The sequence below is a fragment of the Miscanthus floridulus genome, chromosome 7, assembly GCF_019320115.1.
Source record: "Miscanthus floridulus cultivar M001 chromosome 7, ASM1932011v1, whole genome shotgun sequence".
Classification (NCBI taxonomy): Eukaryota; Viridiplantae; Streptophyta; class Magnoliopsida; order Poales; family Poaceae; genus Miscanthus; species Miscanthus floridulus.
In genome coordinates, this window is record NC_089586.1 from 123,116,547 (window position 1) to 123,141,638 (window position 25,092).

Below are 25,092 nucleotides of genomic sequence, written 5' to 3' on the forward strand. Positions count from 1 at the left end.
TGGTGGCCGGATCCGTCTCCACCGCTCCTCTGGCTGGCCGCCGCCGGCGCTGTGGGCAAAGGGCACCGCGCCCTGCACGACAGTTGTGGGGGAGAGGTAGAGGGAGGGACGCTCGGCCTTGGGAGCGGCAAGCGACTGCTGCAGCTAGGAGCGGGAGGAGATTGCGGCGGCTGCGGCTGGAGGCGAGCGTGTGAGATCGAGAGCGAGAGAGCGGTGGCTGCGGCTGCGGCTGGAGGACGGAGTGAGTGACCGGATAGGGATTGAGGAATTAGGGTTGGATGGCGCGTTATGTACCTCCGCGACTTATTGGGCCTTTACATGGGCTGGCACCTGGGCTGCCTGTTGCATGCTTCGCGGGGCGGGTTGGCGGGGATCGGGTCAGGGACCAGGCAACCATCCCCGTCCCCGCCATCCCCGATGGGGACAGCCTTCCTACCAAATCCTTCCTCGTGAGGATTAATTCTCCTCCATCCCCGTCCCCTAATGGAAGAATTCACCATGGGGAATTGGGGATTGGGTCCCCGTTGACATCTTTATCCCCACACAGGCATTCGCTCATCCCATCCCATCTCCCGACTCCAACCGCGGCGTCGCTCCGCTTCGAGCCTTAGACGCTCGCCTTCACTCCGTCCTGCCACCACCGCTTCCCTCTCCTTCCTCCCCTCCGAGGTTCCTCTTCCACCCCTCCCGTCCACGCATCTGGATGGCGCAGCGGCAGCAGAAGCTCCTCCTTCCCCTCCGACGCTCCCTCCTGGCTGCCCACCCGCGCATCTGGATGGCGCCGCGGCGGCGAAAGCTCCTCCTTCCCCTTCAGCGCTCCCTCCTGGCTGCCCGCCCACGCATCTGGATGCCGCCGCGGCTGCAGAAGGTCCTTCCTCCCCTCTGGCGCTCCCCTCCACTCCCCTCTCCGGCGTCGCCGCTGCAAAAGCTCCTTTCTCCCTTCCCCTCCGGCACTCCCCTCCTCTATGGGTCGGCACGGACACATCGTGCCTTCCGTGCCGGCACGGCATGCCTAAGTTCACCTAGCCCGTTCTTGGGCTCGAGTCTTGGCACGACACGGGGCTCGGCACGGCATGGCTAGACAGTCGTGCCTTAGTGTGCCGTGCCCGTGCCATGTCGTGCCGGGTGGCACGGATGGCCATGTAGATTCACAAGTGATATGTTTAGGCCTGGCTATGTTATAAAGATGACTTGGATATTGTTCTTGCAAAGTTGTGTTTCCAAGCCATTTGTCCTTATAGAATCTCACTTGTGATTCATCCTTTACCACAAATGATCCATAGCGAAGAAAATCACGCTTGACTACACATATGAATATAGAGATTGCTTCTACGCATGGCATTTCCGATTTCCATGCCATTGCTAGCTCTTGCTTGTAGTGCAACACGCATAGATCCTTCCAGCGCTTGAGTTCTCACCTCTAGACTCTAGTCAGTCTATGGTTGTAGTTAAGCTATATCATGTTGCGACTGCAAGACTGCACGTCGGGTTAATCAACTTCAATTGTTGCCACCATGGGACCATGGTAGTGTGTAACTGTTTATTATGAGAACGAAAAGCTGAAACGTGGTTCCATTTTGGCGTGCACAATGTAAGGCGCAAGATCGCACAAGTCTAACAAGGACTAGACCCTAAACAACGAAATCAGACGAACACCGTGAGTCCGAGACCATGTTTTGTCCGTTGTCAATTAAATGCACTGGTTAGGCAATCATCTTTCCTAGAGTACACATGGCACACCGGCACGTCTTCTTATCGGGCCGGTCCAAACATAGCTCTTAAAAATCTTTGCTTAATTATTTTCTTTTTTCACTCATGACATACCAAAAAAAATATTTTGTATGTAATATTTTCACGACAAATTTCAAGAATTAGATAGCTGGTAGTATAATAAATACTAAAAATTACATCATAGTGTTGTAGATTTGCTTACGTGATATTTTTGTGTTGCGTCGGCAAAAGATACATGTCGAGTCGAGCAGCCATCGTGCCAAGATACTAGACATGACACCGTCCTCATCATATTCGTGTCGTACAGGCACTAGCTAGTACAATGAGCATTAGTATTGGTGGCTCTAAACTTATTTTTACTTGCGCTTTTACCAATCGTCACTATGTTCATATCACCGAACACCTTTTGCGCATGAATTATAACATCACCTAAACTTGAATCAAACAAACCACGTGTCGTCCCATCTTCTAGCAATAATATACTTGCATCAATTAGCTCACTAATAGCATCTCCCCCAACATCTCATACTTAATAATATATCAAAGAACACGCGTATGCATTCCATGCCAATTCATCCAAACAAGCAACCACTTTACATATATGGACCAATAGTAAACATGATAGTGACTTAATCAACACATATGGCAAGAGAAATATTGAATCAAGATGGGACACCAAGATTTACGTGAAACCCCCATTACGACGAAAAAACCACGGACGACGGTGGGACGATTCCACTATGAGATGAAACAAATACAAGAGATGTGAGCCAACAAGTATGGGGAGGCTTCAAATCCCCCTCAAATCTCTCTATTTTAGTGGTGGATTTGGTATATCAAAATCGCTCCACTTCTCTTCGTAACCTTAGCTCTCAAGAACACAAGAACTCTGTGTTCTTTATCTATTCCCAAGTTGGGAAAGAAGGCTTACAAGGGCCATTTTCAGAATGCTCCCGAGGCTCCAGATTATCACAAACAGCTCCAATTTCATCATACAGTATGTATAGGCAATAGTTTACATAATAAAGAAGCTAATTGGCCTCCAAATAGTGAAATTAGAAGCTGCACATCATAATATTAATATATATTATATAAAAGATAATTGTGAAAAAATACATCTCATAATAATGTATCTAACTATGCTCATTTGATATCATAAATATTATCGTTCTTCTTTTCTATAAACTTGGTTAAAATTAGAATAATTTGACATTGAACAAATTCAGAATTATTCATATTTTAGGATGGAGTTAGCACTTTGTATATGTTAGGGCTAGTTATTTAATTCTCGCCCAATACTGGCAATGCCATATTTTCTTCTGCCATGACATGCCATGAGCCATCGACCAATCTATATATAAATCTTCGTTGTCGGATCCCTTTGCTTCGACGTACTAGGTCTAGCAGCAAAAAGCTGCGCGCCAGTATTGTCGTTGCTCTATCTTGGTTCTTTGTTCGCAAGCATGGCTGGCGCCGGTGGAGGAGGCGGAGACGCCGGCGATGGCTTCTACAGCGACTTCATGGTGCTGCGGCCGGACAAAGGCGGGCTCTACGCCCTCTTCCACCTCATGTGGTCGTGCAAGGTGTCCGAGAACGCGGCCGTGGACTGCCCCGCCGGCACGGAGATGTCCGACTGGCGTAGGCGGTGGGCGGTGCTCGTCTCGCTGGTGGCGCAGGTGCTGATGCTGTGGGTGAAGAAGCCGATGGCCCTGATTGGGAGAGCGACGGAGTACTGGATGAACCTCGTCAACGAGAATGGCGGCGGCGTCCTCGTGCTCGTCCTCAGAGCGCTGCAAGGTACTTGCACTCTGTCACACCGTAGCTAAACGCCTGAACCCATCCAGCACTCTCATGTCTCAAGTATGGGGAACAAGATTTGTCGGGTTCGTAAACTCGAGGTCTCCAGTGGATCCGCTTCTCTGCAAAAAAAAAAAAAAACTCAGCCCAGCAGACGGCGTTGCGATGACACGCGCCTCCCGGGTCGGCTCAGATACATAATGACAGGCCAGGGCGGCGATCCGGTCCCCGACCGGAAGGCCTGGCCAAGGTAAGGACATAGTCCAACTCCGATCTCCTTTTCTGACCGGGGATACGCCGGACCTCTGCTCATGATTCTTCCCCAACCGACACGGTCAGGGCCAACTGGGAACGACCGATCGGGGACGCCCGCTCAGTGAGGGTCCAAGGATCAGGCAAAACATATAAGGTAAGGCGCTCAAGTCAACTGTAATACCGAGTACCGTACCCTGTCATGCCCTGCGCACCTTCGGGACGGTACCACCAGGCCATGCCAGACGAGCACTATGCAACCTTCTAGGCGTGTCAGAGTACAGACAGTATTGTAGGCGCCGACGTTTGCCGTATCAGGCGAACACGGTAGAGCATGCCACATGCGTCTGACATAAACAGTACTGTGGGCGTCGATGATCATCTCATACCCGACAGCGTGGGCAACAAGACTAGGTAGCATACGTATCCATTCTCTCTTTCTGTGACTTGTAAGGCCATTCCCTTCAACTATAAAAGGGGATACGCTCTCTTCTCTCAAGAAGACCGTGCTCTCGGCTCTCGAAAGAAAAGAGGCTGGGCATTCTCTCCGGCTCTAGGCAAAAAGAGAACTCGAATAGCTCAATAGCTTTAGAACTCTAAAGCTACACAGAGCATACGCTCCAATACTTAGCACACGTTAGAGCCCCTGTAACTCTCGGTCCTTCGGTTCAGAGTTCGACCGGGCCTTTAACACCCCTTTCTTATTCCTACTCGTTTGTAACCCCACAGCAAACTTTGAGTACCTAGACTCAGGAATAAAGTCACCGACCGACTCTGAACGTAAGACACGTTGCCTGAATCAGTATAAATCCTGTATGATTGGGTTTTCTTGAAGCTCCAACCATATGTGCAGTCTTCTCTTGCCCGACGTGCTAACCAGAAATTGTCATTCCTTTTCTTTGGTCCTTACAAGATCATAGCTCGTATTGGACATGCTGCATACAAGCTGGACTTACCTGAGTCATCATCTATTCCCAGTTTTCCATGTATCTCAGCTGAAGCCTTCGCATGGTAATAACCCTGTCACCGCTATTCTGCCAACCCCTCTTTCGGAGTTTCAAGAAGATCCTGGATCGTCGCTGGACTACCGGGGATTCCCCGGCCGAGGAAGTGCTGATACAATGGTCGCACATGCCGCCATCTCTAGCTACCTGGGAGTTGCTGGTGCCGCTCAAGCAGTGTTTCCCAAGAGCACCGGCCTGGGGACATGCCGGTTCTATACAGGGGGGGTTGTCAGCACCTCTCCTGATGATACTCAGCACCCAGGCTCTGATAAGCCACCAGAAGAACGGGCCAGGCCCCAGCAAGCAAGGAAGCCCAACAGCAAGACAACAGGCCCTGAGTGGACGGCGTAGGAGTAGTATAAGTACCTGATAGGAAGAGGAGAGACGGACCGAACCTTAATCCAGTTAAACATATTACATTTCTGTTAAGCACTCTTAAGTATTATAAGTACGTATATTCGCATCCTGTTCTTCCTTTTCGCATTGAAGTTCTTTCCTCCTTCCAAGCAAGTCTCCGTTGCTAACAGCTTCATGAAGGCGCTCGGCCTGCAGAGGCACGGCGGCTGGCCGAAAGACGTCGTGGAGCAGGACCCCCGGAAGCCGTTCGCGTACTACGCCATCCGCGAGGCGCTGCGTCGCTTCCTGTCAGAGAACGCCGACGCCAGGTTCGTCGTGGCGGGGCACAGCCTCGGCGGCGCGCTGCCCGTGCTGTTCCCGGCCGTGCTGGCGCTGCACCGGGAGGACGCCGTGCTGGCGCGGCTGCAAGGCGTGTACACGTTCGGCCAGCCTCGCGTCGGGGACGAGTCGTTCGGGAGGTTCATCATGGACGCGTGCCTCGGCAAGCCCAGCAGGTACTTCAGGTTCGTCTACTGCAACGACATCGTGCCCAGGGCGCCGTACGACGACTCCGCGCTTCAGTTCAAGCACTTGGGAACCTGCCTCTACTTCAACAGCCTCTACACAGGACAGGTCGGGTCTAACACCGTTGTGTTTACTGGTTTCGTTTATGAATCCTTCACTAACCTCCTATAGATGCTTATACTTGAACATAAAATTGAATTGGTAAAAAAAATGTGTCTGTGTATTCACATATGCTTGCCACGATTAATTCATTTCTCGAAAATATAGAGGTATATCCGATCCATATAGAGAAGAATCCATACAATTGGGCAACATAATTGTCCTTCCAAGGCAAGCAAAATGAAGCTTGGAAGCAAGAGGTTTATCATGCAATGCAAAGAAGGGAAGCTCCTTGTGGGCACCATACATCCATGATTCCTGCAAGACTCCAAACCTAGAGCCCCCACCCTAGTCGTAGTAGTAGAGAGGAGAGAATAGGGAGTAAAGAATCCAGGAATGCTAGTGGTGTAAGGCAACTGAACTGACTACGCCTTTGTGCGGTTGTGCCGTTGAATGGAAAGCAGGTGATGCACGAGGAGCCAAACAAGAACTACTTCTCGGAGCTGACGGTGGCGCCCAAGGTCGTGAACGCGGCATGGGAGCTCCTCCGGAGCTTCCTCATCGGCTACGTCGCCGGGCCGGAGTACGCAGAGGGGTGGCTGATGCGGCTCGCCAGGGTCGCTGGGCTCGTGCTGCCGGGGCTACCCCCGCACTCGCCGCGAGATTACGTAAACTCCGCCAGGCTCGGAACACGTTTGCTCAGGCAGATGAGCTAAACCTCAACAGTCACAGTACAGGACCATTCTAGACGGCTAGAAGGAACTGAACATGGTATAGTGTTAGCTCCCTGTCGATTGAGCCATGGATTGTGGGTGCTCACCCACACCCACCCACCTGCGTACGATGGCCCATTCAGCTTACCCTATATTCAGCTTGTCCGGCTTGTTTTTTTCAACCGAAACAGTATTTTTCTCTCACAACAATTCAACCAAAACAGTGTTTTTCTCTCGCAACAAACAAGCCGAACGGGGCCAATGACTTTATGAAAATTGACCCGTACTTACATAAATCGAATAAAAGGGTTTGTGCACTGGCTGTAAAATAAACCGTTGACACAAACCGATGCCGTCACTAATAAGTATAGCGCTCTCGTGCAATCTTATGATGTTCCACGAGATCCTATATCATATGATTCAGACACATTCCCATGGCTTGAAAACTGCGATTTACATTCAAACGATTACATCCATCATGTGGACCACAAATCTCATGTATCCGTTCCAATGTTTCTAAATGAACAAAAGTTATTACACCCACAGCATTACTCGAATGGGAGAATAGAATTAACAAATAATTGGTACCGTAAGCCATTTACCTCATAGCTGTTGGTCAAGGATAGGCAATTGCGATAACTGGTGCTGGTTAACCAGCAGGCTCCTCCAACATCATCAACCAGGTAAGCAAGCTCTGTTTATTGCAGAAGCTGTTTATTGCAAAAGAATGCTGCAAGCTTCAAAAATTTAACTGCAGTCGAAAATGTTCAGGGTAGAATCCTGGAGAAAAATTTCAACAGCCAAGAAAATAGGAACCAGCAGAAAGGCTTCTTGAAATATACTCAGCAGCACAAAATTCATGCAGTAAGCCTCGTGGTGATTAACTGCACCTATAGTTTTTCTACTGGGGCATATAAGTGTATGTAGTTACCATCAACACAGCAAATAGTCTCTCTAGTCTGTATGGGCAGAGAGAAATCTTCCGAGCTATTGTTGTCAAGACAGTAGCGACAACCAAGGATCTGTGTCAGCTCTAATGTTACATAAGCAGTTCTCTCAGTGCCAGGAAAGGATTTCTCCAGAGGGCAATCAATAGTCTACAAGTAACTGGAAGAGCAATCAGCACCTCTCCAATAAATAGTCTGCCTTCGGTCTCTTCCCCTAACCGATCTAGTAAGCATAGTTCCACTAACAGGTTTGCAAAGACCAACATCGATCACTGAAATAATTTTTCTTTTCTCGTGCTCCTCATCAAAATGCATGTCAAACAGCATAGCCAGGCACATAACTTGGTGAGTCAATATATAATCATCATATGATGGAGGTAGGCTTCGAAGGATGTGAAGATTTACCTGCACAGCATGATAGTGAGCTTAGAAGCTACCCTCAGAAATGCACTAAATAAAACATGCTACACAATATGTTATCACAAACCTCAGCTTCCATTGCACGAAGATCATTGTGCCACTTTAAAGTTTCAGACTTTTCTGAGAGCAAACGTAATCTGAAAAGGGGAAGTCTAAGAGGATACTCTATACTTATCTTAACCTGTGATTGAAGTCACAATGTCAGAAGCAAGAGCATGGAGAGATGCATGAAGGCTTAGAACAAATAGTGATGGCATAGTTTACCTTGACTTCCAGCATGACTTTTGGACCATTCTTCATAGTTTTACTCAAGACCATGGTAAACTCCTTGGAAGCATAGTCCTCCCAGGATCTGTCTATAATCGGGCTAGCTTTCTCAGTTTCATCAAGAATACAGGTCGAGTCCTCCAACTCGTTGTCACTATACATCAAGAGATCAAGATCATCCTCGTTTCTACCAAAACTTTGTGAGATGCTTAGCTTAGATGGTGTTGCACTCTTTGATATCAGGGATAAGCCTCTAGAATGGCTCCGAATCTCAGGTGACACCTCAGGGTGCAAAATTGTAGAACCATTTGGCTCATTCTCAGCAGGAATCACAACTGGAAGCTCCCCATCCTCCCTGGTACCCTCAGTTTCTTCCCACTTTGTTACAGATCTCTCTACATCACTGTCAACATTGCTTGCAGACCCACTTATCATCAAAATAGAACGAGACGATGGCTCAGGATAAGAACTTGTCAATGACCAACTATGTAGACTGCACAGTGGGTTGCGTGATGCCCATGGTGCATTCTTATGTTCTATTCGAGGCCACTTCAGCTTTGTCAAATAATCAAGTTGCCACCTGTAATCAAAGAGACTCGAAAACTTCAAAGGGATGCTACCAATCAAACAAGCAATGTATAGAACAGTCATGAATAACATTAGAATAAAGGTCGTCAATAATTAGCTTAGAATCAATATGTAGAGAACATATGAAGAAGCTATAAATGGGACGTTTCACAATTTCTGCCTGTTAAATGATTCATAGTATTGCCATAACTCAGAATGACATGTGCAATGAAGCAAAAGCATCATTAGCTCAAAATCGTCAGTCAAATTACACTGTCACTCCTAGGCTAATCTACCATCCAATTTTTTTCATCAATGTCCCAAACAGCAAAAAACATAGACCACGACTCACATAAGAGCCATCTGGGCAACTTTCCGCAAGCGGATTCTCTGCAAAATAGCCTGTGCACGGTTCTGCTGACGGTATAGAGCAAGCCCAGATGACAAATCAGCACTGCTTAATTCTCTGCTAGAATCATCCCCAACAGATGGAGGCACTTCAGGCAAAAAGTCGATACCACCTAAATGTTGTGCCCACTTGTATGGCCTTGAATCCTTGTCGCTGAAGTTAGGAACCTCCCCAGCGTAAATCTTAGCCATCTGAGAAAATTGACAAGTCACTATTTCAGCTGTCGTGAATGAGAAGGCCCCAAGAAAATTCTAGATACATGTCGTAACAAAACATTTCAGCCTTGAATTCTTGGTGAAGGAGGATAAGATCAGACATAGATGGCAAGAGAATTTTGATAAATTGTTCAATGGTGAGAACGAGAACACCACCGTTCAGCTGGACGACTCGTTTGATGACACTAACAGGCGCTTTGTGCGGAGGATTCAAGAATCGGAGGTCAAAGAAGCCTGGAAAAGGATGAAAGGGGGCAAAGCGATGGGCCCTAATGGTATCCCAATCAAGGTGTGGAGATGTCTCGGAGATATAGCTATAAATAGTATGGCTAACCAAGATGTTCAACAATATCTTTCGATCGAACAAGATGCCTGAGGAGTGGAGAAGAAGCATATCAGTACCAATCTACAAGAACAAGGAAGATATCCAAAGTTGTACTAATTATCGGGGAATTAAGTTGATGAGCCGCACTATGAAGTTATGGGAGAGAGTCATCGAGCAGAGCCTGCGAGGAACGACGCAGATATCAACAAACCAATTTGGCTTCATGCCCGGAAGGTCAACCACAGAAGCAATCTTCTTAATAAGACAGGTTATGGAGCGGTTTAGAGAGCAGAAGAAGGACCTCCACTTGGTTTTCATTGACTTGGAGAAGGCTTATGACAAGATACCAAGAAATATTATGTGGTGGTCTTTGGACAAACATAAAGTCCCATCAAAGTACGTGACCCTCGTCAAGGACATGTACAACAATATTGTGACTAGTGTTCGAATAAACGATGGTAACAAAGATTACTTCCCAATTAAAATTGGACTTCATCAAAGGTCAGCCTTAAGACCGTATCCCTTTGCCTTATGGATGAGGTTACCAGGAACATACAAGGGAATATCCCTTGGTGTATGTTGTTCGCTGATGATGTAATGTTAGTGGACGAAAGCCAGGCAGGAGTAAATAAAAAACTAGAGTTATGGCGGCAGACCCTTGAGTCTAAAGGTTTTAGATTGAGCAAAACTAAAACCGAATACATGAGATGCGACTTTGACGGAGTTGTACAGGAGGAGGGAGATGTGAGTTTAGAAGGTCAAGTAGTGCCTAAGAAGGATACCTTTCGGTATAGGTATCTGGGATCGATGCTACAGAGGGATGGAGATATTGATGCGGACGTTAGCCATAGAATCAAAGCAGGATGGATCAAGTGGCGACAAGCTTCTGTCAGTCTCTGTGACAAGAGGGTATCACAAAAGCTAAAAGGCAAGTTCTATAGAACGGCGATTAGATCGGCTATGTTGTATGGAGCAGAATGTTGGCCTACAAAGATTCGACATGTTCAACAACTGAGTGTTGCAGAAATACGTATGTTGCGATGGATTTGCAGTCACACAAGAATGGACCGAGTTCGGAACGATGATATACGTGATCGCCTAGAGGTAGCACCAATTGAAGAAAAGCTTGTCCAACATCGGTTGAGGTGGTTTGGCCATGTCCAAAGGAGACCTCCAAAGGCACCAGTGCATTGTGGAGTCCTAAGCCAAGTTAATAATATGAGGAAAGGTAGAGGAAGACCGAAATTGACATAGGGGAGGCAATAAAAAGAGATTTGAAAGCTTAGGATATACCTAGAGATCTATGTTTGAATAGGAGTACTTGGAAAGCAGCTATTGAAGTGCTTGAACCGTGACTTGGGGCTCTTGGTGGGTTTCAACTCTAGCCTACCCCAACTTGCTTGGGACTGAAAGGCTATGTTGTTGTTGTACATAAACAAACACCAGAACTTCCATAAGGATGGTGTAACTAGCAATCAAAACCATCTGCTTTGAATTAAATTACATACCTGGTGAGGCAGATCTAAACCAGTGTCATCTGGAAATAGGTTGCACAAGATATTACTGTTCAGACCCTCTGAATCTTCAATTCCAACACAAACAACATTCAACTTTGCCAAGTATTCAAACCTCAGGGTGATGAGTTTACGGCGTTTGCTACCAGAATCTTCAGTATCATATACATGGAGGATAATTTTAAGTGGGTGAAGTTGATAGGCCACTGCTGGATTATTAGCTTCCTTCGCCACATTCTTTTTGGATCTTGACCTTCTTCTCTGAGCATCTTCTTCATCATCAATCACATCATCATCCATTCTGCTGTCGCCATTTGAAAGAGTGCCTGCTACAAGATACATATGAGACACACTACATCAGGAAGATCTCCAAGCCTGCCATCATGCTGTAAGAACAGAAGATCCAGCAATTGGACACAGGATCACTTATCTCAAGTTTAAAACTTATAGATGAATAATTAAGCAACTATGCACTACAAGGATGCTGTTATCAGTTAGGAATATTAAAATAGACCACGGCCTTCAAGAAAACTTTGCTAAAGATTGCTATGCAGCAATACTGAACACAAGCTGCTGGTTTACGTTAAATGTCTCAAAGCACCAAGCCACCAACCTAGGCCTTTGTGAAAACAGTAACTTAAAAAAGGAATTTGTACAGACTGTACCATTGATCAGGGTTCTTACAAGGACATCATTGATTCTCTACTTAAAAACAAGACTGGAGATCCACACAACAATGGACTAAACACAACTTCGCCAGGACACATAGCTGTGGCATACTCCCTCCATCCTGTATTCACAGGCGCTTAAACAATTTTCACCAGGACCAAGACATCATTAACTCGTATTAATCCTATTCCTCACAGCCCACAAAAACGTTTCAGTTTCAAACGGCTGCCAGCTTGCATGCCGCACAATCCAACTGTATGCATGTGTCGCCATGCTTACTGCAACGCCCATGCTCCCGCCATAGCCACAGACTCCCACACCGCGCGCCACTGGCTGGGTAATGAGGAGTCACAGTAACTGCATACGGGAAGAGTGGATGCATGTGAACAGGAAACAAGGCATGCAAATAGCTATTACGCATGTGAATGCCGGATACTTTTCCAGACCCAGTACGCCTATGAATACGACTCCCTCGGTCCCTCCGTTCCCTTTTACCAGGCGTGACCATAGTCACAAAGTTTTTGGGTCAACGGAGTCGTGGTACGGGGTCAAGGGACATGGTACGCAATTTGCGAGACATTTTTACACTGAAGGTCGACAATGAACCCACAAACCCGGGTCAGGGTCGACGAACCCGGGTCGAGGGTCAAACCCGTTTTATGTGAGTATGGGCACGACAAGGCTGTTTACAGATACCAAGGACGACCTTCAATCACATGCAAATCGTATTAACTCGCATAGTCGTCTGTGACCTGTGTCCCCAGCCACGAAGTCTAAGGGCGTCTCCAACAATATAAGCTAGTACTAGCTCCAAGCTAGCAAATGTGGAAGAGAGAGCCAATAGCATTTATATCATATTGTGAGAGAGAGGGGCATCGTGAAACGTGCGACGCTAGCCTCTTGTCTTTTGCACTATTCAGTGAATAAAAATTTGATTCAGCTAGCTCTAAGCTAGACCATTGGGGATGCTCTAACTGTCGTTCCGTTTCTGCCCAGCAGAATACAGGCCACATTTGCATCCACGCCTTCATTTAATGGACCAAAGGTGCCATTCCATGCATGTCACGCTTCGGCGCTGGGCTATTCGCATGCATGAGACGTTTCGGTTTTGAGTGGTCTAATTAAGTGCCCCCTCGATACTCCAGCCCGCCCAGTATTATGGCCAATATGAAAAATGAGAATACGCCTGGTATAACGGAGCGGAGGGAGTATATGGAAGGAGTATCAAGCAAATGCATATGTACCATTTAACTTCTTGGCTTGCTGTTGAGCAAATATTTGGGCATCCTTTGTGCTTCCCGTGATCACTACTTCAATATTCTCTCCAAATGCTTCTTTCTGCCCTATTAACTGAGTGTATGCTATATAAAGCGGAGTAGGAAGTAACTCCGCAGCATGGTGCTGCTTTAGTTTCTTGGTATGTTGCATCCCCAACTGTTGCTGCACTGGCAATGATGCTTTCTTCAATGATTTCAAATGTGATGGAAGGCTTGAAAGGAACTTTTTCTGATTAGCAATTGTCTCCAGCAAGCTGCTCTTCTGTTGTTCTAATTTCTCGTGTAGCTTGCATAACTCTTTCCTCTGATTCACAATTAAAAAAAAAACTATTTTAGAAGTCAGCAAGAAAATCATGGAAACAGTCAAACAGCACAAATAAGAGAACACTAGCACCACCTCATAGGGCATAGAACTACTCTCCCTAAGTTGTTCAAATTGTGTGCAGAAGCAAATAAAAGAAATAAAAAAAAAGGTGCAACACAAGAGCGAAAGAATGCATGTGACTGGATGGTGATCAACTTAAGACATGAGAGCAAAAGTGATGGTAAACAACCTGAGCTGAATGAAGAATATATGTGCAATCTTAAAAATAGATTATAGAAAATGTCATTATGCTACAATTATTATTAGTTAATAGTGATACAAATAATGCAAATACTATAATAAGTGCAAAACTCAACTAGCCTCCTAGGAATAAGATGTATATTTTAAAAGGGGTTCAAGCACAGCATAATATAATTCAGCAAAATATGTGTGATACAATCAGCTTGCCAAGCCAACAATAAGTTTGCCAGGTGACTGCAAATATTTTAGTATGCTTGCTAGGCTTAAAGTGTTATGTAATTTACCAACAGCTCCCATAGCTCGCAATGCAGGCTGTTCATATTTAAGTCCCTCAAACAGGGAACCAAACAGAGCACAGCAAATTGTCAAGAAGTAGAGTTCCATAGTTCCTACTGGGCTGCAACAGATAGCAATACGCAACCTGGACGAGCTCAAAGTTGAGGCGCTTGAGCATGAGGTCATGGGAGGCGTCGGCAGCGAGGGTCTTCTCAAGGATGTCTGCCGACGCGGAACGCTGGAACTCCTCCTCGGGCACAAGCTCTATCCCCGGATACTTCGTCTGAAAGTCGAGACACGCCCTTATGGCCTTCACGTAGTGGTTCTTCTCGTACAACAGGTTATGCAGCTGCAGCGTCGTGGAGTCCACCGGCACCTTCGCGGCTTCCGTCTCCGCCTTGACCTTGTCCTCCTCCATCAGGATCTCCCTGTTCACCTGCGCGGATCAAACTCAACTTAGCACCGCAGATCTACAGGTAGGGTTTTGGGATGTGGGCTAGGGTTTTGGAGCGCGACGCCGACGTACTTGGCGTAGCGTGACGAGGAGCAGCGACATCTGAGTGACGAGCTCGCGGAGCTCCGACTTGGGGGCGCCGTCTTTCTTGATGGCGAGCATCCGGGAGGCGACCTTCTCGATGGAGGCGCGGGTCTCGGCGAGGAGGTCGTGAGGGGAGCGCGACTTGGTGGCCGAGGAGGTAGTCAGCGGCCTAGCCGGCGCGTCGACGTCCATGGCTTCCGCCGTCGGCGCCGCCGCCATCGGTTCGGCCGGCGCGGGGAGAGACGACGACCGTGGTGTGATGAAGTGGGTGAAGCGGAAATGTGTCAGACCCGTCACCCGTCTAACCAAAAGGCGATCGTGCAGCTAGAGCTAGGATATTTGGGCGGCTGGGCCGTTTATTCCTTAGACTAGTTAGGCCCAAATTGCAGCAACAGAGAATGAGAAGAAGTTAGTTTTTCGCGTTTGGCCCATAAGGCCATAATGGAGAAGGTCTCGGTGCACAGGTCCATAGTCTTTTTATAAAGAACTTTAATTCTAGCTGTGGCTATTGCCACGAGTATAAGCAGAAGTGTTGCTGCAGCACCCGTGTAGCTCCAGCGTACTCTTTATTTTGAGACCATGATTCTAATTGTGGGGCTCTTGAACAGTTTCAACTGTTAATCTATAGCCGGGTTCGTACTTCAACGAAAAATCTATCTACTTGCTATGCTAAAATCTGAGGACAGAAAAATGCTTACAACCCGTTTGATGTTGGTATTGACGCTGGAATTTGGCTTGGTCTTTCAATACCCGCAATTAGTCAATTCTGTCGTTTGGATGATCTTGGTATTCGCAGGTGGAAACAAGCTCCAATACATGTCATTCGACCTGCATGTTAGACCTCGCCCACAATACTGAGGCCTATACCTCTGTATTCACCTGAATCGGCCCTTTCTTCCCCACGCTAAAAAAGTCGCCGCTCGCTGCAGACACGTTCCCCTTGCCTTCTCCCGCGCACCAGCCCCTCTGTCCCTCCCTCCTCGTTGCAACCCACAGAGCTCCTTCCCCTTGTCTTCTCCCGCTCCGGCAAGGTGTGTGGCGCCATGCTCGACGCCGCCTCTACCCACTCCCCGACAACGACGACGATGGCGAGGCGGCTCGAGCATGCGTGAGGTCAAGCCCCCCATGGCCGGTCGAGCTCTACCATCAGCAAACCCTTCTTCCCCATCGTCTGCCGGCTGCTGTGATCCACCATGCCCGGTCGAGCTCTCCCATTGGCGTCCCCTTCTTCCCCATGGACGCGGATCAGCAGCCATCACCGGGGTCGAGCTCCCTCGTCGTGGCTGGGGTCGAGTTCCTCCTGTCGTGGGCCAACGTGGTGGTCGCTACCAACCTCCACCTACCATGGACGGGGTAAGCTTCCCAAGCATTTCAATTTCATGCTTTTGCATTTAAAAAGGAAACGGATTTGAGCTGCTTGCTACGATTCCAAAAGCCAATTTAATGATCATCCAAACAATAATATTCGAATTGTTGACATTTCAATACCATGGCTACTTTGGTGAACCCAATTCAATTCTAGCTCCCCGTATCTACATCTAAATCGACCCTTACACAATTTGTAGTACCGGTTAATCCAGTGATGAGACTGGAGATCCTGCTGAGCTTCTCTATTTCCAGCTACGCCAAGAAGACACCGCCCTTATCTTGTCTATACCTAACGGAGCCATGTGTGATTAGTGGGCTCTCTGTCTCTCAGTCAAATCACATTCCAGCCCATCCGTCATTAATCCATCATGGCAGTTGACAGGAAAAGAGAACTCGTGTACTCCAAGTTAGAACCGCCGAGCTGCTTTGACGGATGCTGATGCTAATATTAATTTATCGTGAAAAAAATATTATTCATTTGCTAAAAAATACTATTAAAATAGCGCTGAAAAACAGGGCCATAATTTATAAGAGTGCGCGTTGCTGGAAGAAATGTGCCAATGCGCTTGTACTCGCTTCCTATAGACTATAGGAACACTACAGTAATGAAGCACTACGCACGCTGGCCCTGGTGCCTGTCTGGTAGTGATGGTAACCGCATTGCTACGCCTACGCGACTCTGTTCTTAAAAGCACCGCCGCACCGCACGCTCATGCATGCTGCTGAGCTCATACTGCTGTTTTTCCGTGTCGCTCTGAAAGGAATAAGGGGCCATACGGAGCAATGATCGCACACTTGTCTAGACTCGGCTGTTTGCCACCACCTCCTGTCATTCCGCATCCTTTAAACCTATCATGAATCCATGTTACCACACCGGCACGCGACTTCTAGTTCGTCGAATCGCTCTTTTGTTCCGCTTCGCGGCTTCTGCTCTGTGCAAATGCAGGGATAATAATAAGAAAAACTAGAAACAGTCGAAGATAAACGGTGCAGATCGAGCTACAGGATCAGGCTCCAATCAATGCAACAACTGGAGCAGCACCAGTAGCAAAAAGTGGAGTATGCACCGGCTGATTTCGTTCTTGCAGTACAAAGCCCACTAGTCCAGGTCACCAAAAAGTTACCGTCAGTAGGTCGCGAAGAAAAAGTTACAGAAAAGGTGCAAGGCGATGCAGATCGAGAGGAAAGCAGGCACGAGGCACACACAGTGAAAAATGATGCTGTCACCAAAAAGTTACCGTCAGTAGGTCACGAAGAAAATGTTACAGAAAAGGGGCAAGGCGATGTAGATCGAGAGAAAAGCAGGCACACGAGGCACACACAGTGAAAAATGACGCTGCACAGCGCAGCGCATTGCAGGCAGCACGCGACTGCGGCACCGCACCTCGCACCTGCCTCTGCCTGGCGAGCACGGCACTGGCATGGCACCTCGAATTCGAACTCGCAGCATGTGGACGAAAAAAAATTACTGTGCTCTACCGGACCCTCCCGGCCTCTCCTCACTGCACTGTACTAGCAGTAGTGCAGGTGCAGCTCGTGGCCCCTGTGCCGGCCGGTGCCGGTGCTGCTGGTGCATTGCTCATCCCAGCTCACCTCGTCCCGTCAGTGCAGGGGATCGGAGCATGACGAACGGGTCCGGATACAGGCATCGATCACGTGCTGGGCAGTGAAGTCACTGACACTGGGTGCAAGCGTAGGCGCGGTGCGGCGGTGCCGGCACGCGTGGGCATCCCGCTCCCTGCCTCCCTGTCCCTCCGAGGCTCCGACAGAAAGATTCGCGCCAAGTCAAAAACTCCTCCGACGCCGCTGGGGACCCGCGGCCCACCGCCCACCTGTGCCATGAACGGCAGCGCTGACAAACGGGTCGCATCCACGAGTTCGCGCATCAGACGGGCCCCAGCCCCCAGGACGGGCGTCGCAGCGGGGAAGGCGAGGGCCCCTGTGTCGCGAGTCTGGCCCGGTTGAAACTTTGCCGCACTCGTCGGCAGCCGAGCACCTTGTGCCGCTGTGCTGGTCAGGTCAGTCCACTCGCGGCCGGCTGAGGTTCTGCTGTAGAATTTCACCCTGTTCGCTTGTTGGTTTCAGCCAGCCCAAACCAGCCAGCCAACAGTGTTTTCCTCTCACACCAAACCAGCACCAACCAGCACCAACCAGCCCAGAAACCAACCAGCGAACAGGCCGTTTGCCACTCGCCCACTCCGGTGCGGCGTTGGCCGTTGGGGAGGAGCTTCGCTAGTTTTTACTGCGTATGATGAAGAAACACACGAGAACTGCTGGCTCGGGTGGCCACGCCTTCTCGCGCTGCGTTCACAACCAAAGCCTCGTATACCGTCGAGCCCCGCGGGCAAAGTGGGCGCTCGGTTGCGTACGGCGAAACAGAGCAAGACTTGCGAGGGAATGTAGAGGGGGACCGAGGCCCGCGGCGAAATCCGTCCACGCGCCATTTTTAATCGCGCTCTCCCGCAAACCCCCCATCCCGCTCCACACTGCCCTGCTCCCCCACCCCAACTGGCGTCTCCTTCCCCGGGGAATGCGACCGCGCGCCAGAGCATGCCCTGCCCGGAGCCCGCGCTAGGGTTCCCCGCCGCCGCCGCCGGCCCCGACTGCGCGTCCAAGCCGCCGCCCGAGCGCTGCCGCAAGCAGCAGCCGCCGACGAGGCGGAGGCGACCGCCCGGTGCTGCAGTAAAATCTCTCTCTCTCTTCCCTTTTCTGTTCTCCCACCGCTTAACCTCCACATGCTCTCGGCATGGGCGCGTCTCGATCAATTACTTAACTAATGACGAGGCCGCAGTAGAAGTCAATAGATCCAAATCCAAATTCCAAACGCGCGCTTGTCTTGTACTACTACCGCTACTAACCCACATGGGATCCGAGGTTAGCGATGGCGTCGAAACCCTCCGGCTAAGCAAAGCATAAAGCCAAAAAAGCCGAGCGGGTTTGAACGAAGCGAAAGCGGAGCTGCTCCTGCTCCCCCGCCGCACTCGCTTCGTCGCTTTACTACCATTGCTCTTTTGGTCGTTTCGGCGGCCGACGGATCGCGCGCGCTCCGTTCGTGGTGGCGCGGGCGGCACCGTCCCGTAAGCCACCGCGGCCGCGCGCTAGCGTTTCAATCCGTCCTTGCTGCCTGCCGTGCGGTGACGTGACACCTCTACCGTTGGCGCTTTCTGCAGCCGGTCGGGCCGGGACCACGCAGCGCGGCCGATCCAGATCCGGCGCACTCCTCCGCGCTGCTGCCCTTTCCCAGCGGCGGCAGCGGCTTCGCCTCGCGGGGCACGGTTGCGCCAGGTTCGTGGCGTTCACCCCGCTGAAATCGCAGTGCTCGTATGTTGCCTCTTTTTTTTTTTTTGTCGCCGAGCGTTCGAATAGCTTTCTCGCGCAGACGAGGAAGAGGGGAGAGACGCCGCGAGCTCGGCTGAATCGGAGGAAGTGGCAGAAGCGACAAATGATTCGTTCTCCTACTCATTAAGAGGTAATCTCGTTTACTAGTAGAAATGAATGTTGGTTGTGTTGAGGGAACTGGTGGAAGTGATTTGCTTATTGATGGTGGAATCTGTTTGTTTGGTAGAGTGCCAGAAGCAGCGGCGGCTTAAGTCAGAGAGGTCTGCGCTGGTGCGGCCGCCGGCCTCGCATGAGGTCACCAGTGCTGAAGGTATTGAGCTGCTAGTGCTCTCGCCGAGGTGCTTGATTGGGGGTAACCAGCGAGGAATGAGCAAGAGCTCAACAACATCATCCCGGAGCAGATCAGGCACAGGCACAGGCACGTTCCCAAGCCCTGGGACTCCGAACTACAACCGCCATTGTGCAGGCAGCATGCAGTACTCCAAGGGTTGGAGTTCAGAGCGCGTGCCACTCGGCACTGGTAGCAATAGAAGGTATGGGGGCAGTGGGGTTGTGCTTCCATTTAACAATGGGAGGAAGCTGCCATCGAAATGGGAGGATGCAGAGAAATGGATCCTAAGTCCAGTTTCCTGTGATGGGATGGGAAGGATATCTGCACCGGCTCCGCATCATAGACGGCCCAAGTCAAAGAGCGGGCCACTTGGCCACCCAGCTGGCATTCCGGGGGTTTATGCGGCTGTTTCACCGCTTGTTCCTTGCTTTGATGGTGTGTTGGCAGCAGCTAATTTTGCAGCGCATTCACCTTTCTCTGCTGGGGTTCTCATACCAGAGCATGGGCACATTGGCGACTTCAGCAGCGGAAGAGGCACATGTGGTGATGATGGTAGCAGCAGATCCTACTCTGCCGAGAAGGAGCCATATATATTAAGATCTGCAAGCATACATGCGTGGACAGAAACACTTATGGAGGCATCTGCTTTTGCTAATATCTCAGAAGAAACCGTACAAGGTTTGGTTTAGCCTTTTCCTGTTAGTTAAGCATTTCCTTGTATGTATAAGTTCCTTTTTCTTGATTTCTGGCGCTTTTGCTGTTTGCTCGTTCTAGTCCATTACATGTATTTGCCAAGCAATTGAGCATGCTTAATTTAGATTTGGCTACTCATAAAGTTGCTTTTTATGGCTTTACATGTGTTGTAGTTTCATATTGTGGCTGGAACTGTTCATTTGGATAGGCCAATTCACTTGTGTAAACTTGACAGTTGAAAGGTCAGCTGCTTTCAGTTTATACTTTAAAGCGGTTATTAAGGTGCCACCTAGGTGATAAGGCGCGCTGGAAATCTGGGCGTCCCGTTGCCATGGTCAAAATGCCACAAAAGGGAGGTAGGGAGGTAAAACAGAGGAAGAATGGGAGGGGAGTGGGCAGGCAAACCAAGAACCTGCTGCTGCTGCCATCCCTGCTGACTCTGGAGCCCGCTGCCGGTGCAGCACTTGCTTTGGTCCGCCACGACATATCTGATCTGGAAGGGGACTGCAGCTGTGATCGATTTGAGGGCATAGAACTGTGAGGAAGGGAAAAGAAGTGAGAGGGAGAAGTTTTGGGCGGCGTGGAGATCGAGAGAAGCAAGCGGTGCCGAGTCAGGGAGTACTCACGCGAGGAGCAAGGGTGAGTTGTAGTGCTGAGTCAGGGAGTACTCACGTGAGGAGTGAGGGCGAGTGGCGGCTTTGGGAATTGGGGTCCCCATTAGATGTATCCTTGTAGTTGTAGGTCATGCCAGAGGAGGGGTTCATGGTCTGGCTGGTGGGCTGACCCAGCCCTTATTACTCCTTTTTTCTTCTTCTTTTTTCCTTTATTTTTCCACTCCATGCTGTTGTTTTGCAACTTGTTATATTGGTATGGTGTCGCCTTTCCTCGCCTTATCACTGCCTACGTGTCGCCTAGGCGATTGGAAGGGGGTGGCTCACCGCATCTTGCCTTACCCCCCTTAAGAACCTTGCTTTAAAGTCCTTTTATTTTACTGAGTTAAGGATTTTCTGCCCATAAAATGGACAAGATAGTACCACAACAGACTTAACTATGTAAAGTTTTGCTACTTTGCATTTTATCTGGTTCCATTAACTATTTTACCGAGTCATCATCTTGCATTATCTGTTTCCTTCATAATATCATGTGCTGTTTTGACATTGGCTGTATCATTTGTGCCTATGAAACTAATAGAGTTGCTTATGGTCACTGCTTTAAGAATCAGCCCACCCCACTGCCTAAGTGATCTAGTGATTTTTAAGACATTGCTTACTGTAACCTAAAAAGTCTGAAATATTCCTTCGGTAGTCTTTTTAAGTAACCTTTCTGTTCATATACTAGGTGGTTGGGTTTCTAAAAAAAGGATATAATAAGTGGTAGGGTATAACCATACAACAGATATGTTGTTTCTGTCTTACTTGCCTTGAACGAGCAGGAAAAGGTTCAGAATTAAAATAGAATGTTTTGCTATTTTATGCACTATGGGTTATGCATTGATCAGTTTTCTTTTGACAAAAACCAATCTTAATATCTTTCCACCCTGAGCACAGATGATAAACTGCAAGGCCAGACAGAAGCAGCTTCCATGATTTCCAGTCCAATCATAAAGAAAGATGTCGGCACACAGATGAGTCCGGAGGATAGTATATCATCTTCAAAAGCGAGGCATTCCTGCTCCAGTCTGCCTTTAGGACATCTGATAAAAGAAGCAAATAGTCATATACATAAACCTGAAATTAGGGACGTGCAGGTTGATGACCAAGTAACTGTGACCCGGTGGTCCAAGCGACATGTAACACGAGGCTCTGATAAGAGGTCAACAAATATCGTTGAATGGAGGAAGAAGACTGTTGAAACACGAGCTCCATCTTTTGATGAAAAAGAAAGAGAAAGATGCATGTCAAAGTAAGATATTGCCTACATCTGCCCATCTGCTAAAGATCCCATTTCACACCACTGCCCAGTTTTGAATTGGACTAATGCAAAAAGAATATTGCTCCAATTGTCATCTTGTAACTTCTAATACTGCAAGCTGTCGTTGTCCTATTTCATGTTTACTAAGAAAAGACAGCTCAATGTTGAAGCGAAGCTACTATGGCTGTAATACCTGTTCAAATTCACAGAAAGGACTAAGTATAAAAGGTGCTCAATGTTGATTGACTATTATTAAATGACCTGCTAATATGCTTTTAGTATTATTGAGAACTTAAAATAACTTGAAGACAGTCAGATCGAGTAAATTGCAGATAGTGAGCTTAGGTGATACACTTGAAATATTTTGCCCACTTGAGTACTAGCTGTCCATTTTCATCCTACAGCTAGTGGCACATACAGAATATCACTTACATGGGGTTCATTATAATGAATTGAGAACCGAGCAATTGTTCGTTTATTAGAGTGCCCACCTGAGCTCGAACCCTGGTGTTCAAAGACTCTGGATACCTCACTGAGAACTGGTTTCAGCAAATTTCCTGGCCAGCCAGGGTCTGTTACTCCCTTCTTTTAAGAGGAACCCAAGGGGATATTTTTCTCCCATGGTCAAGTTTTTTTTTATTTGCCACAATCCATTAGAAGCTCAGACTATAAAGCGTTGTTCCTTTTTCTTACTGATGAGGTGGTAAAACATAAAATAGAAAGTATGAGGAATTCATAGAATTAATGTGCTACTCTTACACATTTTTTTTGCCATTTCAAAAAAAAAATTAATAATTGCACTTAGTGAGGATATAAACCTGCTACGTCTTGTATTCAGAGACCTCATTATTTGTGTTATTAAGGTGCAAAAGGGAGGAAGCAAAGATCACTGCTTGGGAAAATCTACAGAAAGCCAAAGCAGAGGCAGCTATTCGGAAGCTGGAGGTATTGTTTGTGGTCCACATGTATAGTTTCAAATGTTTCAACCCCTCCCTGGTCTACTCATTTTTGCTATGTATCTTATGAAATAAACTTACATATTGAATCCTCTGTTTTCCAGATGAATCTTGAAAAGAAAAGATCATTGTCAATGGACAAAATTTTAGGCAAACTCCGCTCTGCTCAGAAGAAAGCACAAGACATGCGAAGTGTAGTTTCTTCTAGTGAAGATCAGTGTGGTGCGAGGACAACCAAGAAGAAATCTTCCTTTGTCAAAACTGGCAAGCCTTTCAGCTGCTGCTTTACCTACCGTGCTTGCTAGTTGTGGCACAGTTGGTGCCTCTGGATCCAGCAACGAATATAGTTCTATTCGGTGAGTCCCTTCGACATTTATATTATATGTACTTTAACATCTAACACTCACACTAGTTCAATATTAATGCTTTGCTGCTTATAATTTTGTATTTGTATATGTATTATCCCCAAATAGTTTCTAATGCTAGAATTGTGTATCTTTCTCAAGAGCACTTCTCAGGCAACGGTTATGGATTTGAAGTCAATTGGATTTTGACTACATGGCCTAATTGTCGATGGGATTTGCACAATCTGATGAACAAGATATCATTTTGGAGTTGCAGATGAAGAAAGTCATTGAGCGAAATCCACTTGTGTAGCTAATGGCGTGGACTACTGAATACTGCAGTATAGTCTGCAACAATGAAACTCTGTACACCCGGTAGAAAAAGTTCGTTTCATGAGCATGAGCTTCATGCTAGTTAGAATCTGGATTGAGCTGATATTTATCCCGCTTGATGTGTAGCTTTCCTGGAATTGTGTATGTAACCCAAATCATGGGCGCATTACACGTAATGAAAAAAGGTCAGGGCTGCGCCTTCAGAATGCAGCTTGCTCTCTTCGTTCTTTTGAAACTTAGTTTGATTGAGTCCTGGTCTCCTGGAGGCTTGCGGTTCAGTACTGAGACTTGGCTTGTTTTGTTATTGGTTGGGTTCAGTACTGAGACTTGGCTTGTTTGTTATTGGTTGGCAGCGATTGGAAATTTGGAATTGAGACGACAAAAAGTTTAATCCTTTTTTTGTATCATGATAAACACATTTTCACTAAGGACCTGTTCGCTTGAATTTATCTGCCGGCTTATCAGTTAGAATCTACGGTATTTTTCTCTCACAACAAAACAACTTTAGCCGGCTTTAATACCAGCCGAACATGCCCTAAGAAGTTTTATAGCGACCACAAAAGTATATATTCCATTGATCCCTTCCTTCGAAATAGAAGATTAAAACGATTATGTTAACATGGAATGCAACAAACCCTACAAGATGTGATTGATTTGTGACTGATGGCTTCGATGTAGAAGAAAGACACCTCTGAGATGCATGCATGGCAGCATGTGTGCAATGTTGGCTGAAGAACAAAAAAAAATGCAACGTTCCAGCTAGTGCAGAACTTCTGTACAGCCCAAGCCATTCAATCTCCTAGCTTTATTCCGAAATCAGAAAAATCAGAACAAGAATTCTGTAGTCGCGTCTTGTGCCAGGTATGTGCCAAAATACGCCGAGTATCAATTACTTTTTATTTGCGACTCTTCGCTACTCCTGAAAACTAACGAACGAAGTGCAAACCATCTACAAAATATTCTCAGTCAGTGTATGAAGATTGCTCAGAAAAAAATATCAACAAGTTTCTTCTAATATCAACCTTAAATATGGGTAGCCCCTATTGGACAACACAATTGGCATCAGGCCAGCACGGCACTACGGGCTAAACTTGCCATGCCATCTAGCGAGCCCAACCTTAGGCCCAGACAAATGCCTAATGCAGTAATGCGACCACATGTGTTATCTAGCGAGCACGGTGAGGAAGCAAGGCATCGGAGGATGACATGCCAAAAAGACCTGTCTGGATTTTGGTAATTGAATGACAAAATTTGTGCACTAATGATTTCAAATGTGAGATGAAATATTGAACATAGTCCACAAGCAAGGTTGAGCTACATGAAGCCATGAAGTGTAGATGGCATGATGCATGTGATGCAAAAACTCAACAA

General features: G+C 47.6%; 3 protein-coding genes across 7 annotated transcripts; 2 read left to right on the forward strand and 1 right to left on the reverse strand.

Annotated features, from left to right (window-relative positions):
* Window positions 1–5,315: 5,315 nt before the first annotated feature.
* Window positions 5,316–6,598, forward strand: LOC136466179 (triacylglycerol lipase OBL1-like). The gene is made up of 2 exons (XM_066464618.1): window positions 5,316–5,753; window positions 6,179–6,598. Exons 1-2 carry the CDS (start codon window positions 5,316–5,318, stop codon window positions 6,458–6,460), a joined length of 720 nt encoding a protein of 239 aa, XP_066320715.1. The 3' UTR covers window positions 6,461–6,598.
* A 240-nt stretch (window positions 6,599–6,838) lies between these two features.
* On the reverse strand, window positions 6,839–14,733 carry LOC136467810 (THO complex subunit 5A-like). Of its 2 annotated transcripts, none has more exons than XM_066466599.1 (8): window positions 14,435–14,733; window positions 14,054–14,344; window positions 13,035–13,371; window positions 11,116–11,447; window positions 9,011–9,258; window positions 8,089–8,671; window positions 7,892–8,005; window positions 6,839–7,809 (listed from the first exon to the last, which is right to left on the reverse strand). In XM_066466599.1, the coding sequence occupies exons 1-8, from the start codon at window positions 14,663–14,665 to the stop codon at window positions 7,555–7,557; spliced, it is 2,391 nt and encodes a 796-aa protein (XP_066322696.1). In that variant the 5' UTR covers window positions 14,666–14,733; the 3' UTR covers window positions 6,839–7,554. The 2 variants fall into 2 exon arrangements, with proteins under 2 accessions (XP_066322696.1, XP_066322695.1); XM_066466598.1 differs by having other exon boundaries at window positions 6,840–7,809; window positions 11,116–11,450.
* Window positions 14,734–18,196: 3,463 nt separating this feature from the next.
* LOC136467812 (uncharacterized) lies at window positions 18,197–23,962 on the forward strand. 4 transcript variants are annotated; one of them, XM_066466603.1, is made up of 8 exons: window positions 18,197–18,496; window positions 18,985–19,099; window positions 19,194–19,283; window positions 19,380–20,162; window positions 21,725–22,079; window positions 22,961–23,033; window positions 23,149–23,400; window positions 23,551–23,962. In XM_066466603.1, exons 1-7 carry the CDS (start codon window positions 18,365–18,367, stop codon window positions 23,347–23,349), a joined length of 1,749 nt encoding a protein of 582 aa, XP_066322700.1. In that variant the 5' UTR covers window positions 18,197–18,364; the 3' UTR covers window positions 23,350–23,400; window positions 23,551–23,962. The 4 variants fall into 4 exon arrangements, with proteins under 4 accessions (XP_066322700.1, XP_066322699.1, XP_066322698.1 ...); XM_066466602.1 differs by having other exon boundaries at window positions 18,198–18,496; window positions 22,952–23,033; window positions 23,563–23,962; XM_066466601.1 differs by having other exon boundaries at window positions 18,199–18,496; window positions 22,952–23,033; window positions 23,551–23,961.
* Window positions 23,963–25,092: the final 1,130 nt, after the last annotated feature.